General features: G+C 57.8%; 2 protein-coding genes across 6 annotated transcripts in view; one reads left to right on the top strand and one right to left on the bottom strand.

Annotated features, from left to right (window-relative positions):
* The window catches only part of FCHSD1 (FCH and double SH3 domains 1), a 28,411-nt gene extending 17,300 nt beyond the window's left edge, over nt 1-11,111 (top strand). For 2 of the 3 annotated variants that reach the window (XM_038412706.2, XM_043491461.1), the window contains exons 6-20: nt 132-268; nt 585-648; nt 927-1,055; nt 2,553-2,675; nt 2,946-3,041; nt 3,209-3,325; nt 3,636-3,740; nt 5,882-6,043; nt 6,258-6,386; nt 6,640-6,723; nt 7,063-7,240; nt 7,819-8,024; nt 8,931-9,027; nt 9,477-9,544; nt 10,103-11,111. In XM_038412706.2, coding sequence (XP_038268634.1) covers nt 132-268; nt 585-648; nt 927-1,055; nt 2,553-2,675; nt 2,946-3,041; nt 3,209-3,325; nt 3,636-3,740; nt 5,882-6,043; nt 6,258-6,386; nt 6,640-6,723; nt 7,063-7,240; nt 7,819-8,024; nt 8,931-9,027; nt 9,477-9,544; nt 10,103-10,168 — 1,761 coding nt within the window. In that variant the 3' untranslated portion in view covers nt 10,169-11,111. Of the gene's footprint in view, nt 1-131; nt 269-584; nt 649-926; nt 1,056-2,552; nt 2,676-2,945; nt 3,042-3,208; nt 3,326-3,635; nt 3,741-5,881; nt 6,044-6,257; nt 6,387-6,639; nt 6,724-7,062; nt 7,241-7,789; nt 8,025-8,930; nt 9,028-9,476; nt 9,545-10,102 lie in introns of those variants that run through there. The other variant, XM_043491462.1, reaches the window with a different exon arrangement.
* A 2-nt stretch (nt 11,112-11,113) lies between these two features.
* RELL2 (RELT like 2) overlaps nt 11,114-16,286 on the bottom strand; it is a 48,076-nt gene continuing 42,903 nt past the window's right edge. For all 3 annotated transcript variants that reach the window (XM_038412710.2, XM_038412711.2, XM_038412712.2), the window contains exons 7-8: nt 14,577-14,619; nt 11,114-12,578 (exon numbers count right to left, since the gene is read on the bottom strand). In XM_038412710.2, the coding sequence (XP_038268638.1) occupies nt 14,578-14,619 (42 nt within the window). In that variant the 3' untranslated portion in view covers nt 11,114-12,578; nt 14,577. The remainder of the gene's footprint in view (nt 12,579-14,576; nt 14,620-16,286) is intronic.

The following is a 16,286-nucleotide window of genomic DNA, read 5'->3' as shown; positions in this document are numbered from 1 at the left end:
TGGGGGAGGGGAGGAGAGACTGGGGTACAGGCCCCAACCTCCTGCTCTTCAGAGGGCTTCCCAGAGCAGGGGGCAGGCACCGGGTGGGCTGGGGGAGGGACTGTGGGGCTCACACCCCCTCTCTGCCCCAGAGCACGGAGCAGCTGCAGAGGGTACAGGCAGAGCTCCTGGAGACAGTGAAGGAAGTGGGCAAAGCCAAGAAGCGCTACATGCATCTGCGGCGGGTCAGCGAGGTGGCCAAGGAGAAAGCGACTGATGTGGAGGCCCGGTGAGCAAGCAGCACCTGCCCTGTGGATTGGGGCTGGGGGGGCCTGTAAGGGCATCTGGTAGAGGGCACCAGGTGTCTGGGTGTTGGTCAGATGGTCCATGCAGGAAACATGATCCCACCAGTCCTGGGGAGGGATCTCCTGACCACCCACCTCTGCCTCTGGCTGCACCCCATGAGAGCAGGGTGCTCTGTGGGGCCTAGAGAGAGCCCCCACTGCAGGCATGGCTCCCTTGGTGTGGGGTGAGTGTGCCTGTCTTGGAGGGGCCTGTGGGAAGGGGAAGCGACCTGAGCACTGATAACCATGTCCCTTCTCTAGGCTCCGGAGGAGTGACCATGGCATATTCCACACCAAGGCCAGTTTGCAGAAGCTCAGCACCAAGGTCAGAGTTGTTGCAGGCCCGGCCTCTCGTCAAGGGAGCCTGGCGGGTACAGTGGGGAAAGCCTGGCTCTTCCTGTGGGAGGGGCAGTGCTTTGGGTACAGGGCTTCTGGGAGGCCCTGGGACACCATATGAGGGGAGGGCAGAGCCCTTTGAGGGAGGGGCTGATTGTGGGGAGAGGGGGATGCTGGGGCTGATCGGGGGATTCCTCGCAGAGGACACCGGGCAGCTGGCCATGCTCTGCCCCATTACCCAGGCTGTGCTCTCCCCACCACCCACAGTTTTCTGTGCAGCTGGCTGAGTACTCGCAGCAGCTGGCAGTGGCGCGGAATGAATACCTGTTGACGCTGGGAGCTGCCAATGCCCACCTGGGACACTACTACCACATCGAGCTGCCTGCCGTCATGAAGGTAGAAGAGCCTCGCCCTGCAGCCAGCCAGCCCCTCTTCCAGCTGGGGCACTCATGCTCCTGCCTGCCATAAGGAGCCAGTCTAGGGGCAGGAGGTGGGAACCAGTGACTAGAGGGGAGGGAGACAACCCCGAATCCTGGAGCTGTTTCCAGCTGTGTTGCTGCTTTACTGAGTTCCCCAGCCCCTCTCTCTGCCGGGTTCCCTAGGGTGACAGCATCCTGGGGCCTGTGGAGGTTCCCTGTGTAGCTCACTGAGGAGGCAGGAGCCTCTTAGCCCTGCCCCAGGAGGGTGGCAGAGCTGGGAGCAGAGGCCTTGGGTGGCGGTGGGCTTGAGGTCCTGGAGTTCCAGGTTTGCTTTGAAAAGCATCTGCTGTGCAGCTGGGACCAAAAATGGGTGAAGGCCTTTCCCTCCTGTTGGGGTTCCCCTGAGACCTGAAGCCAGGTCCCTCCTGCCTGGGCCCCCCAGTGTCCAGGGCAGCCTGTGATATGTCTCCTGTGCAGCTGCCCCCTGGGCTCTACCTTTGAGCACCAGGGCGTGGCTCTTGGCTTAGAGGGTTTGCTGCATGTACCCACCTGCTCCCAGGGCTGGGGATGCAGCGCTCGGTCCTCTCCCGCACATCAGGCATGGTGGAACCGCTTGATTCTGGGAGGGGAGGAGTCCAAGGTTGCTGCCAATGGGCAGCCCCAGCTTAGTGTCCCACGGGCAGGGAAGACGCCCATTGTCATTTGGCGCGAAACTGCTGATGGGCTGAAAGAGATTCCCCAGCACTACAGCAGCCTTCCTGGCAGAGGCTGGGATGGTGAGCTCCCCTACAGCCAGAACTCCTGCCCTGCCTCCCACAGCACGCCCTGGTGGGTCAGGCCAGGAGCTGGGAGATCCACACAAGCTCATGCTGTGTTGGGACAGTAGCTTAGGGGGATGCCCTGCCTTCCCTGAGTGCAGCCCTGTCCCGTAAGCCAAGCAGCCATCCCTTCAGTTCTTTCCAGAATGTCCGTTGGGCCCGGCTCAGGAGCTGCAAATCATGGATCAGCCTGAACCCACACGAAGCCCCGTGCACCTCTAACGCCTTTCTCCCCAGCCCCTTCTCCAAGCAGACCTCACTTCAGCTTATCCTGTTGCCATTCACTGGCTGCCTTCTCCCCTGGCAGTAGGGGGCTCTCTTGTCCTTTGAGGAGCCGTCCTAGTTTTCCTCTGGTCTGTGTGATCATAGAATCTCAGGGTTGGAAGGGACTTCAGGAGGTCATCTAGTCCAACCCCCTGCTCAAAAGCAGAAGCTATCCCCAATTTTTGCCCCAGATCCCTAAATGGCCCCCTCAAGGATTGAGCTCACAACCCTGGGTTTAGCAGGCCAATGCTCAAACCACTGAGCTATCCCTCCCCCTGTGCAGCAGAGCTCAGAGGAGGACTCTCCTCTCCTGCGGGCGCACAAGGGCATTCTTCGGGAGTCCCACCAACCCTGTCCTCCCCCCAGTAACTGGCCTGATTGTGCTTTTCCAGACCCTGGATGGTGACTTGTACGAGCGGCTCCGGGACCACCTGACCCTGGTCAGTCAGACAGAACTAGAGGCCTGCCACGCCACACAGGAACGGTTTCAGGGGATCCTGGAGGCCTCCACACAGGTAATGGGATCTGCCCTGCTTTGCAAGGAAGGGCCAGTCCCATCCCATCTCCACACCTTGTGTAGTGCTGGCTGTCCCCACACCTCTACCTCCTGGCATGGTGCCAGCCCCCAGGCATGCCTGTGCCCCTGCACCCAGCTTGGATGTGGACTGCCATGGGTCATGGGTTCCTAGTGACCAAGCAGTGACTTGGCCCCGACTGCCCCTACCCCAATCCCCTCCCAGGGCCAGTGTGCTGCCCCGGTCACTCTCCCCCTGTTGCTCCTGCAGGTGTGCAGGGAGCAGAGCCTCCTCCTGTTCCTGCAGGATAACACTGCCTTCACCCCAACTCCTGAGCAGCAGTTCCAGCCATCGGGCGCCGACCAGGTAAGATGGGAGGCTGGGCTCGCGTAGCAGTGGGGACAAAGGACTCCCTGGCACAAAGGACTCCCCCAGGATGGTGCCAGGCAGCCGGAGAGGTGCACCAGAGTCCTGTCTGAGGGCTGGCAGCAGGGGTGGCAGGATGCACTCTGACCTGTGATACTCTGTCCTAGACATGCCTCCTGGAGGCGAGGAGTGGCAGCGCTGGGGAGAGCGGGCTGGAGAAGGAGGCTCGGCGCTGGGCCACTCGGGCAGCCAGAGACTACAAAATAAAGACTCATGGCAAGCAGGTGAGTGCCTAGGGCTGTCCAGCTGAGCCCCAGCCCTGGGTTCGTCCCAGAGCAGAACGAGCATCCTTGCTGCAGGGCTTGTCCTGTGCCTCCGGTGGGGGACGGATCCACTTCTCCCTGCCCCCAAACAACCTCTCTACTCTCATGGGGCATGGCCAGGGGGTCTCTGGCCTCGTCGGGGGAGGTGAGGGCAGCCCCCAACCCAGTAGTTTCGGTCTCTCTCCGGGGCGGGGGTCTGGGGCTGGTGGGGTTGTGGTGAAGCCGCAGCCCCAGGCGGCAGTGGGGCTCAGTCTGGCCTGGGCTTGTGCAGGTTCTGCAGAGGATGGAAGCCAGGAGGCAGCAGGCTCCTGAAGCGGAGACGCCCAGCATGGAGAGAAGGATGGAAGAAGTGAGCGAGAACGTCCGGAAGGCAGAGGTGGGTCTGGCAGGTGGGGGGCAGGTCCATAGGGCTACGCATCCCTCTGGCTACTGGCTTTGTTCCATGTGCACCACCTGTACTGTGCCCACTGGTTACCCATCCTCCGCTCCTGTGCTGCTGCTCCTGTTGCTGGCCAGTGCACCCAGCACTGCTGCTGCTGTATGCAGCTTGTTCTGCCAGGATTTGTGCCCGCAGAGCTCTCCATGCAGCTGGAGTGGGAAGGACTGGCCAGGAAGTGAATCCCAGCAGCAAGGGGGAGTAGACGGGCTGGGTAACACAAGTTCCTGACACGCCATGCTTCTGTGGCAGCTGCAATGGGGCCCCACAATGCACAGACAACGCTGTTGATAATGCTGCATTACGAAAGCATCGTGGAGAGAACATGCTGCTTGCCACGTGTGTTGCTTAGAATCAGCAGGGTGGCCCTGGCTTTCCCTCTGCCCCTTAGCAGACATGCTGGTCTGGGATTACCCGGCCGTGAACTCTTCTCAAGGCAATAGAGCAGTCTTGGGCTCTGTCCTAGGGTCTCTGCTCCACATGCAGCATTGCACGGTATTTGAATTGGCTTTTTCTTACTCTCATGTCTAGGGCCCTACCAAATTCACGCCCATGAAAAACACATCAGGGACCGTGAAATCTGGTCTCCCCCTGTGAAATCTGGTCTTGTGTGTGCTTTTACTCTATACTATACAGCGTTTCTCAAATTGGGAGTCCTGACCCAAAAGGGGGTTGCCGGGGGGTCGCAAGGTTATTTTACAGCGGTTGCGGTATTGTCACCTTTACTTTTGCGCTGCCTTCAGAGCTGGTTGGCCGGAGAGCAGCAGCTGCTGACTGAGGGCCCAGCTCTGCAGGCAGCAGTGCAGAAGTAAGGGTGGCAGTACCATACCATGTCATCCTTACTTCTGTGCTGCTGCTGGCGGTGGCTCTGCCTTCAAAGCTGGGCTCCCTGCCAGCAGCCGCTGCTCTCCAGCTGCCCAGCTCTGAAGGCAGCACCACCGCCAGCAGGAGCGCAGAAGTAAGGGTAGCAGTACCACAATAACTTTGCAGCTCCCCCACATAGGTGCAGGAACTAGAGATGCAGGGAGTGCTGCCGGTCCAGGGCAGCTGGCCCAGGGCTCTGGCTGCCAGTCCCACGCCTGAAGCTTTGCTCCCAGCCTCAGGTGGGTCGGGGAGTGGACAAGGGTAAGGGGGGCTGGCTTTCAGCACCCCCACTTTTTAAAATGTTCCAGCACCACTGCTCCCCCACACCTTCTTTTTGGGTCAGGATGCCTACAATTACAACACTGAAATTTCAGATTTAAAAAGCTGAAATCATGAAATTTACTCTTTTTAAAATCCTATGACCGTGAAATTGACCAAAATGGATTGTGAATTTGGTAGGGCTCTACTCATGTCACTAGCAACAGTCTGGCCCGGCATCTCTAGTTCCTGCCATGTATGTGGTATGCATCTCTGCAGACCCTTAGCCCTCTGTGCAGCGCGCTCTGGCCACAGTGAATGTCAATGGTCATGTAGGGGCAAATCTGGCACGCTTAGTCCCCTATTATTCTGTTATACTTCATCTAGTCTGGGTCAAAGCAGGTCCAGGGTGTATTTCACACGCACTCATAGATTCTAAAGTCAGACAGGACCATTGGGATCATCCAGCCTGACCTCCTGTATAGCACAGGCCAGAGACCTGCCCCCAAATCATTCGTAGAGCAGAACTCTTGGGGTGGGAAAAAAATCCAAGAGGGTTGCGGGGGGGAGCAGGGACAGGGCTATTCCTTGGAGACACAAGTGGAGTTGCATAAAAACATGATTCTAACTTGAACAAGACTCAAGGCCTCCTGCCCCTGCCCCGTTAGGGTTACCAACCCTCCTGGACTGTCCGTGCATGTACTGGAATCGGCCTTGATCTCCTGGTGGCTATTGAAAGCAATCTGGGAGATTTTAATAGACAGGTAAAAGTCCAGTCTGTTGTGATTAGAAAGTTGGCAACCCTATACCCGCATGGCTCTGGCACCAGCTGATGGCCCCAGCCCAGCCATGCTGCTGGGGCAGGAGGGACTCCTCATGCTGGCTGGCTCGGGGCTCAGGCCCGTGGCAGGTGCTGAGGCCTGGGCTGACTAGGTGCTTGCTCTCCAACTGTCCCTAAGGTCAGCAGAGTAAAGGCCGATGCCCGGCTGGCATTGCTGCGCCAGGCCGGCCTAGACGTGGACACCTGGCTGGCGGGGGCCATGGGGCAAGTCCTGGAGGAGCTGGAGCAGGAGCGACGGCTGAGCGAGGCCCGCAAGTCGGACAAGGAGTTGACTCCCACGGTGAGAGTTGCCCCTGTGCTCTTGGTTTCCCATCCGCCCCTGAGAGCCCAGAGCACCCCTCCCGCAGGGTGGAGCCCTCTGTGCCAGCGACTGTGGGGAGCGGGAGCATCTGCTGCTGGGGTGGCCTGGGCCACTACACTCCAGTCTACACTCCTGGAGAGAGTGGCAGGGCGAAAGGGTGCAGGGTGCTCTCTCATGCTGGGTTTGTCGCCAGGCAGAAGAGTTCGATCTGGCAGAGTTTGACGATTATGACGACAATGAGGAGCTCTTTGAGGATGCTGGTGTCTGCCCTGGCACTGCCCACATCTACCCATCCACCTGCAGGGTGTTCTTTGGGTACCAGGTAAGGCCCCCACCCCAGGGACACAAGCCTAGCACCCAGGAGACCTCTGAACCATGCAACTCTCTTTCAGGGTGCTCTGGATGCTGAGTGAAGGGCTCTATGCCCCAGGCTGGGGTAATGCCTGCTGGCAGCAGGCTCTCTGCTCCCTCCCCCCCAGGCTGGGACATTGCATTCCTCCAGGGGCTTGGCAGCTGGAGCTGGCTGCAGGGAGCACTGCTTCCGACCTGTCCCATGGCTTTTGTCCCTTGTGCAGGCCTGCCAGTCTGACGAGCTGTCCATCCGCCAGGGTGAGGAGCTGGAGGTCATTGAGGACGGCGATGTGGAAGAATGGGTCAAGGTGGGCATGGGGCAGTGGGGATGTGTCTGTGATGAGGGAGGAGAAGAACCGCCACAGGCACATCCCCTTCCAGCACAGCAGCTAGCTAGTCTCCTCCCTCGCTGGAGGCAGCACCGGAGAGAGCTGAGGAATGGGCTGTGGATGCTGGCTTCCTCGGGCCTCCCTCCCTCCTGGGCGCTGGCCCATGACCTGGGATGGGATGGGGGAGCCTTGGGTTGGCTGCCCTGGATTCTCATGCAGGAGTTCGGTTGGCTCAGGGCTGAGTCCTTGCTGCCTGGCCCCGGGAGCTGGCTGGGTTCTCCTAACTTGGCTTCTCCTGCCCCCGGCGGCTGTCTGTAGGCTCGGAACCAGGCGGGGCAGGTGGGCTATGTCCCCGAGAAGTACCTGATGTTCCTGGACGCCATGGGGAGTGAACGCAGGGCGCTGACCGGGAGCTGCCAGGAGGGCTCCTCCGAGACCGCCTTGGAAAGGGAGCTCACGAGCATTATGACCATGGACCTGATGCTGGAGCCAGGAGGTATGTGGCAAGCCCTGGGGCTCCATGTGGGTGCACTGGGACAATGGGGCTGTGTCCACATGTGGGAAGAGGGGTGCCCTGGGCACACACACCTGGGGAAGGAGTTCAGTTCCCAGGGTCCGTCCCTGGATGATTGGGGACCAGCAGCTCTGCCTGCAGCGTGGCTGAGGGGGACGGGCCGCTGGCTTGGCCACAGGACTGGGACCATGAGCTCACTTCTGCCTGTCTCCCCTGGGACCTTTGGCCAGCAACTTCCAAGAGTGGCCCCTGACTTAACAGGCATGCCATGGGTCATGCCCAGGGCCTGGTTCCTGGGGTGCTCAGTACCCGCAGCTCCCCCTGACCTGCAGAGCCAATGTGGGCTCCCGGCACCTCTGAAAACCCCAGTGCCTCCAGCTGGGATCAGCATTTGCCTAGTCCCCCTGAGCCTTGGCACTTCTGCCTCAGTGTCCCTCAGTGTCAGAAGAATGGGCTCAGCCCATCCTACGTGGGGTGGAGCCTCTTCAATGTCTCTATGTGCTGAGCAGCTGTGCCCTCAGCTGGTGCCAGCTCTGCCTGCTCTCTCTGGCTGTCTGCAGCATGGTTGGTGCGAGCCCTCTATGATTACGAGGGGCAGAGTGTGGAGGAGCTGTCCTTCCCCGAGGGAGCCATAATCCGAGTGCTCCCCAGAGAGGAGGGGGAAGTGGACGATGGCTTCTGGAAAGGGGACTTCAACGGGCGTGTTGGGGTCTTCCCTTCACTGGTGGTGGAAGAAATAACTGGAGCCATAGGAGTGGCTGGGCAGGTTGGTCTCCCCTTCCCCTTTCACCGTTCTTGGGCTTGGCTGTCTGTGTCCCCCTCTCCAGGACAGACTGACAGAGACAGGCCCCGATTCCCAGCATTGTGCCAGTGGCCTAGAGCAGTTGTAAGAGCGGACAAGGACTCCCTGTTCCCAGCCCTGCTCAGCTAACATGGGTACTGGCAGCTGGCTTCAGAAGTACTGAAGTTCCCTACTGTAGACAAGGCCTGTGTTCCCTGTTCCTCCCAGGACCAAACCAGGGTGTGGATTGAGTTCCTCTGTATGCCTAGGAGGGGGCACTGCCTTGAATAAATTCCTTTCCAGGCTCTGCTTCTGGCTCCTGGTCACTGAATTCCCATGGGGAGACTCTTCCCCTAGCCTGGGAACTTTGTCTGCGTGGGGCTGTGGATGTGTGGGGCAGGTGATGGGTCCCCGTGATTGGAAGGAGCCACCCTAGCCTGAGACGGGAATGGATTGCTGAGCTGTGGGGGGCACCAGTGAATGGCCAGGAAGGTCCTGGAAGAAGTAGATGTGGACAAGTTGTTGGTGGGCTGTGGGGAGTGTTGAGGGAGCTGTGGAGTGAAGTTGGGGGCTGCGGTGATTGGGATGTATGGCTGGGATGTTGGGGGTCTGGTGGCGGGTTAGTGGGGCATACCAGGGCACTGGAACTAGGGGTGCTATTGAAGTAATAGCAAGTGAATGCCTGGCTTCCATCATGCCAGGGTTACAGTTCAATGGCTTTCAGCACCTCCTCTAGAAATTGTCACAGCGCCCCAGGGTGATTGGTGGGTTTGAGGGCCGTGCGGGGTCTGTGTGAGTGGGGGCACTCTAAGGAAGGTGGCGGGAGCAATTTCCATAGTATGAAGGCCCCAAAATTCTTTAATTGCAGCCTGCTTGTGCTTGTATTTCCAGGAGCTCCCATCACCATCTCCTCCAGCCTTCTCCCCTCCGGTCCTTGTGCCCGGTGCCAGGCTGGGCTCCCACCCCCTTCCGGAGGTGCTGCTGGGAGGTGAGTGCCTCATGGGGTGCTGGCCTCCCGCTGCTCTAATGATTTCCCCCAGATGGCTCCAGGGCATCGGCCTAAACAGAATGCTCAGAAGTGGGCAAGACTAGGGTTGCCAGCTCTCCAGAATTGTCCTGGAATCTCCAGAAATTAAAGATTGTCATGTGATGAAACCTCCAGAAATATGTTCCCTCAGCAAGACAGCAGGCATTTCTTCTGTGCAGGATCCCCCAATGTCAGCCATGGATGGAAAGAGGGTTCCTGGTGGGAGGGGTATTGCTAGGGCCGCTTGGCGCATGGGGTGTTTGTGTTGTGGAGGTTGGGGGGATAGGGAGGGAACTGGTGAGGGTGGAAAGAGGCTGGGCCCAGCATCTGAGGGGTCCCTGCTGGGCTGGTGTGCAGGCACGTGGAGAGCAGCCCGGTGTCCTGCCATTAACACCGGTCTGTGTTCCCAGCTTGCAGGCAGGATGGTGCAGCCAGTGGATCCAGCTCTCCAGACCTGGGAGCAGCACGGATCCGCCCGGTAAGAAGCATTTGCAGGCACAGGATGAATCACGTCGGCCCCAGCCAGGGGTTCGGGCTGGTGCTCACAAAGTGGCGTGTGAGGACAAAGGCTTCCTGGGGGGGGCCATGAGCCTGCCTCGGCTCCCAGCAATGTCACCCCGTTACCTCCTCCCAAATGTCCAAATCTCCTCACCCTGTTCCGTGCTAGCACCACAGCCATCGTCCAACCCTAGTCCCCTGGCCTGTCCTCTCTCCCCTAGCTGCGAGTCCCTCCTTAACCCCTGCCTCTCCATTGCAACTCCACGGTTTGGGGATCTCTGCTGAGCTTGGTATGTAAGGCAGCCTCCGACTGTCCTGTGCTGTTCACTGCCCCCAGTCCTCCCGTGGGGATTGCAGACATTACACCTTTGCCTGGAGCAGCTTCTCCTCTTTGAGGGGTGTGTTCCTACTCCCCATGTGCCCCGTGTGTGGGGAGGGAGGGCGGGGAGATGGCACGGAGTGGAGATGCGTGGGTGCAGTGCAGGGGCCTTGGCCTCTTGTAATCAGTATCACACTCTTTCTCTCTCTCTCTCTGCAGCTGCGAGCGCCGCCTCCACCCCCTGCCAAAGCCCCAGAACCTGAGCCTGAACCACGCATCAGCTGATGCTACCCAGCTGGGAGCACAGTGTGTCGCCTGAGCAAAACTGCTGCCACCAAATTCACCACCCTGTGGGTGTGCTGGCTTCCTGCTGCTTCACAGCCTTTCCACTCCTCCCCAGCCAGCAGCAGAAATCTGGGGACGGTCCCACAGTGGGGATGGGGATGCTGGAGCTCACCCCTAGTGTGGCAGAGAGTCTGATCAGCAGCCCAAGTTGCCTGTCTGCACTCCCATGGGCTGATCATTCTGGAGGGGTCCTGGGGGAGCATAGTCCCAGGGGAGGGCAGAGCGCTACCGAATGCATGCTCCTTGCTCCCCCAGCACTGAGGGGACTGGACAGTGGTTCCCCCACCCCAGGAGACCTGCAGCAGGGGGATGGAGAAGGACATCTGCAGCCACTTCCCTTCCAGGCAGCTACCAGCAGGGTGCTCCCACCCCTAGGAGGCTCGGGGCCTGTAGCCAGCACTGTCTCCCTCCTCCTTTCACTGCCCGCTTCCAACTGGCTCTCAGTTCTGCCAGACCCCCTGCCCCTGTCAAGTGCTGAGCCCAGGGGCCCTCCCACCTGTGGGCATGTGAGGGTTAATCCTGCTCTTTCAGTGCAGGGTATCTAGCATCTTTTGTGCCCATCCTGCTCCTCCCTGGTTCTTCTGCTGGTAGCTGGCATTTCTGCACATGCCCTGTGAAAGGCACCGAGACCTGCCCTGTGCCCTGTCCTAAGAGCAGGCTGCAGTTGCGCGAAGGGCAGGATGGGAAGAACAGGCTGCAGTTGCGCGAAGGGCAGGATGGGAAGAACTGCACGGGGCGCCAGTGCACTGTGCCCCTCTTTCTGCTGGGCTCAGCAGTGGATGCTTCTGCTGAGCCACTGTGTTCAGGCTGGTCCCTGGCTGCCTCCCACCTGTGCTGGGGACGGCCTGGTCATTGGGCCCCAATAAACAGATTTCATTCTGCACGTGTGCTCAGCAGCTTTAATGGTTTCAGCTTGTCTATTCACAGTGGGGTTAAACTCCAAAGCTGGGCCCCTGTAGCTGGGCTGCGCGCTGCTCTGGTCACCACCCACACACTACACTATAACAGACACCAATGTAGCTACAGGGAAGCTGCTTCCATCCTGCTCTGACCCCTTCTTCCTAGCTAGGCTGTGGAGAGCAGGTTGCTCCTGCCCCTCTGCTACAGGGCTGGGTGAAAGCCACTTCCACAAGGTCTGTCCCAGGCCATGGCCAAGGTCCCCTGCCCTGGAGTCCCACAGCAGAGCTGATCCAGGCAGCTCTCCTCTGCTCATTGGGCAGCAGCTGTGCAAGGAGCTGCTTAGGAGATGGTGCCATTTGTGGCTCTGTCCTCACAGAGAGACTGCCGTACCAGCTCTGCCAGTCCTTGGCTGGTGGTAGTCTGGGCAGTGCCCTCTGCCGGAGGTAGTGACTGTCTGTCTCAGCTTGCTTTGGTGGGGCCACACACAGACAGACTCTGCCTGAGCTGCACCAGATGCTGTGCTCTGCATGGCACTTAGCTCTCTAGGCAGGGGCTGGTGCAGACACACTGCTGCTGCCATGCTGGGCTTGGCTTGCTAAGGCTGCTCACAGCAGCCGGTGCTGGTTAGTGTGTGAGTCCTTGCCCTGGGCTTGACATAGGCTGCGCTATCCCAGCTCTGGCCCCTTTGCATTCACTAGCTGTCTCAGAATGGCAATTCCTAGGGGGTGCCCAGCCCTGGTCTGTTTGAGACAACGCGGGTTATGCTTGAAATGGCAGACGCTAGGAGAGGGCAGAGCGGATCCTCCAAGGAGTGAGCTCCGAGCTGAGAACCACGAATGACTCAGAAGCACTGGGCCCTGGGTCACCCCTTGGGAGGGTGAGTGTCGCTGAAGCACCATGGCTGTGAGGTGGAGCTTGGACTGGAGCCAAGTGTCTATGGCTCAGTCCCTCGAGCCCCAGAGTGAAGTGCAGGGCTGAGCCGGTCCAAGTGCCCCAGCTAGGCAGGCTCACAGAGCGGGCGTCCTGCCCAGTCAGTTGGTGGAGCTGGGAAGATCTGTATAGCAGCAGGGTGCAGGTTGCGGAGCTGGGCCCGCCCAGCATGTCCATGCCAAGCTCATGGGGCTGGTGATTTCCTACCAGTGCCAGTCTGGCTGTGGGAGTGGAAGAGTTCCCCAGAGGGCCAAATGTGGGGTGTCCCCAGGGCATGGGGCAGCCTGCACTCTGAGGTGGGGCACATGGGGGGCTGGAAGCTCCGATGACTATTGCCGATGGGTATGAGTCTGTCGCCAAGTAGTCATTTGTTTAATGAAGCAGCGCATCCATGCGTTGCTCTGGCCATGCCAAGTGTAGTTTAGCTCTTCTGGGCCAGGGCTTGCCTCTACTGTCCCTACTCAGCTCCTCGCGCTGAGCCTGCCTTAGGTTGGCTGTGTCTGTGTGGGAATGGAGAGAGCTGCGAGAGGAAAGAATGAACAGAAACGTGTCAGGTGTTGGCTGCAGACGGGCCCCTCTCCTCCCGAGGGCTGCCACTGGCCCTTCAGAAGCTGGAGTGCTGCTCTGGCTAGTGCTGGTTAAAGCTGGCACCTGAGAAACCCTCGGAGAGGCAAGACTGTCCTGGGCCAGGTCCTGCCAGTCAGTGGGGAATTCCCAGGGCGCTCCCAGCTGTAAACCTGGATTCAATTCCCCTCCCAGCCTGGCCATCGCTCCCACCTATCCTGCTTCCTCTTGCTACTGGCACTGGGCCACCCATGCCAACCTTCATCTGGCTCTTGTCTTGCCCTTCGGTTGGCAGGGCCCCTGCTCTATCAGAGAGAACAGTGGTGAGCAAAGCTAGGCTAGTGTCTGGCCCCTGCTGACCCATGTCAGGGTACTTCTCCCTCTGACCCCCAGGCAACACCTTGAAGAGCTTGATTCCTTCCCAAGAAGGCTTAGAGCCAGCTGAGCACTAGCCTTGCAAATCACACCAAGTTTCTGTAGGCCAGGATGTGAGGAGGAGAAATTCACTGCCCCCGCCCCTTGTAGCTCTCTGGCCTACTTTTCTCAGTGCTGCAAACACCAGTTCCTCTGCTGGCTCCCCGGGTGCCCATGGGCAGGGTTGGGGGGAAAGCCCAAGGGCATGGCCCACACAGCAGGTCTAGGAATCTGTGGGCATAGAGTGCCTGCAAGAGGAGGGAATCGGTGGAGACAGGGATCTAGGAGAACAAGGCCCCCACAAGGGGAAGGGCTGGCAGGCACAGAGGTCCAGATCCTGAGAGGTATTTAGGCTCCTAACTTCCATGGATTTCCCCCATAAAATTGTGTCTCCAAGCAATGGAGTTTCCTGTCTGCTAAGTAATTTCCTTTAGCTTTGACCATCTCACCCACCATGCTGGTAGGCCCAGTGTTTGTGCTCTGCCTGGGCCCTGCCACGCATAGGCGTGTTCTGGGTTCCTATGCTGACACAGCTGTAAGGCTGCTATGGAGAAGGCACATGGGAATGGTGAAGACAGGGAATGGCAGTGTAAAGGCAGAGAAGCCTCTTGTCTGCCTTGGCAATCTCAACCCAACACACACACTCTCCCGCTATCATCACCAAACACCCCCTGCCCCTCCATGACGTAGTTCAGGATTCTTGTTTAAGACATCCTGCCCCAGCTAGGCCTGTCTTGAGCCGCTGATGTAGTTCCTGCTGCCCTTATCTCATGGTTCGGTGCTTCAACAACAAAGAGAACACAGGGATGTAAGAGGGATAGAGATAATGCAGCCCACTGCTGGCACCTCGCCTGCATCCAACCTGCACTGAGCCTCTGTCTCTATAGTGCGCAGCTCTGATGGCTTCCAGCCAGGGGGATTCCAGGAACATTGATTATGGCTTCCTCCCGTCCCCAACACTTCACTTGCCACTGTACTGCAGCTGCCACTGGAATGACATACAGCAGCCTCGCACAGGCATGGAGAATGCGGTGTCTGGCTGAAAATGCAGTGGCAGGTCTAGAGAAATAGACTGTAACTACACAAGCCGGAATTGTGCCAGGAGGCTGCGGCTGATTTTCCTACTCCTGAGAAAAGCACAAGGGCATCTTTAACCACCACAAGAGCATTATACCACCCCACTGCAGCTAACTGAGGGCACGGGGGTCAGTGCTGCCTAAGGGAGACGTGTGCCTACTACATCAGCAATTCCATTTCTTGCCGCACCCGGGAATTCCTTGGAGCTCTCTTAACACAGGTATTTGCAAGGCCAGGGCCCGCTCAGCATGTGACCGTAGTGAGACTCACAACCTGAGACAGCGTGGCTGCACATCAGAGTTACATCTTGCATCACTGACACGTGTCCACACCAAACATGCGCACATACACACACACACATGCACATGTGCATGCACACATGGACATATGCACAGACGCACATACACGCACACACAAAGTTGGCTCTGGTCCCTGCTGCCAGTATCTAGAAGGTGGTACTTACGTCACACAGTCACTCCTGGGTTGTGCGCCACAGAGTTCTGCTCCTGAGGGAAAGGCAGATAGAAACATGAGAGACAAGACCAGAGAGCGTTTTGTAGCTCATGCTACACAAAGGAGATGGGGAGTGCTGCAGGTTAGGATGGGGGATGCTGGCAGAGCTGTGCAGGGGCCCCCCTCGCCGTGAACAAGATGTGTCAAGTGTCAGGTGCAGCGATGGCGCTGTGTGAGGACTGGTGCGATAAATTTGCCCACCAATGTACACGTAAGCAGGGTCTGAATGAATGCTTCCCTGACAGCTAGCTGAGAGGTGAAGAGACTCCGGTGTGTTTATGTAAATACAGTTTGCTCCTGCTCTGTTTACGTATTCAGCAGAATACAGTGGTGTCAAACTGGTGTTGGGTACAAATCACTTTAGTACTGAATGCAAGAGTAGTGAAATATGGTTACCAATGTTGTAATTGTTGTAGGAATACAGGAAAGCAGGACTGTGTTTAACCTGTCCCAAATGGAGGTTGGGGGGGTCACCCTCACCTCTAAGAACCATGTGAAAGCAGAGGCTTGAATGTCAGAGCCCTGTGAAGGAGGGGCATGTGCAGGGTTAGAATCCTGGTATTGTGATCAGGAGGTGGAATGATCTTCTTCCTGGGGGTTCTCTCTCCCCTGGCTTAACTTGTTCTTCCCCACTGTTCAAAGACTGGAGCTAAATAGGCTTCATTAGGAACCAGTTTTGTTATTTTAATTGTTCAATCAGAGCTGAAACCAGTTGTGGTAGGACTATGCTTCTGCTCTGCTTGCTAAGAGCTTAAAATCATTGAGTGACTGATGTGCTGAGGTCACAGCAGAGAGGCAGAAGATGACTGACAGTGAGCTGGTGAATGGGTGGAAGCAGAGAGGTGTGATGAGTGGCCAGCAGGGCCACAGACAGAGAGGCACAATGCAGAGCAAGTAAGATGCCTCTTTCCACACACACCCCAGTGTGGAAGGTGAACTCTGCAGATGCACCTCTGAACTCTGGGTCTGCACTTACCAAGAACAGCAACTGTGAGTGGGGTGCAGATAAGGGTCAGGCATGTGAAAGGGACTTTTGGGTTGTTGGGCAGAAACACGGCCCCATCTCCAGTGATTTTAGTTCATCACAGGCAGGACAGAAATACTGTCCTACTACAACTGTTTTCAGCTCTGATTGAGCAATTAAAATAACAAGAGGCTCCTAATAAAGCCTATTTAGCTCCAGTCTTTAAACAGTGGGGAAGAACAGGTTAAGCCACTGTAGAGAGGACCCTGGAGGGAGGGGATTATGTAGCCTCCTGACCATGATACCGGGACTCCTCTCCCCCACCCGCCTCATTTTCACAGAGCTCTGACATTTGAGCCTCTGCTTTCATGAGGTTCATTTATCTGAGGATGCCCCCCCCACCCATTTGGGATAGGTTAAGCATAGTCCTGCTTTCCTGTATTCCCACAACAATTACAACACTGGAAACCATACTTCACTACTCTTGCATTCAGTATTAAGATGATTTGTACCAAACACCAGTTTGACACCACTGTATTCTGCTGAATACATAAACAGAGCACAAGCAAACTGTATTCACATAAAAAGAAAAGGAGTACTTGTGGCACCTTAGAGACTAATAAATTTGTTAGTCTCTAAGGTGCCACAAGTACCCCTTTTCTTTTTATGAATACAGACTAGCACGGCTGCTACGCT

This window comes from Dermochelys coriacea, chromosome 8, assembly GCF_009764565.3.
Source record: "Dermochelys coriacea isolate rDerCor1 chromosome 8, rDerCor1.pri.v4, whole genome shotgun sequence".
Taxonomy (NCBI): domain Eukaryota; kingdom Metazoa; phylum Chordata; order Testudines; family Dermochelyidae; genus Dermochelys; species Dermochelys coriacea.
The sequence above is the reverse complement of the archived record's forward strand: the minus strand, read 5'-3'. Positions and strand labels throughout refer to the sequence as shown.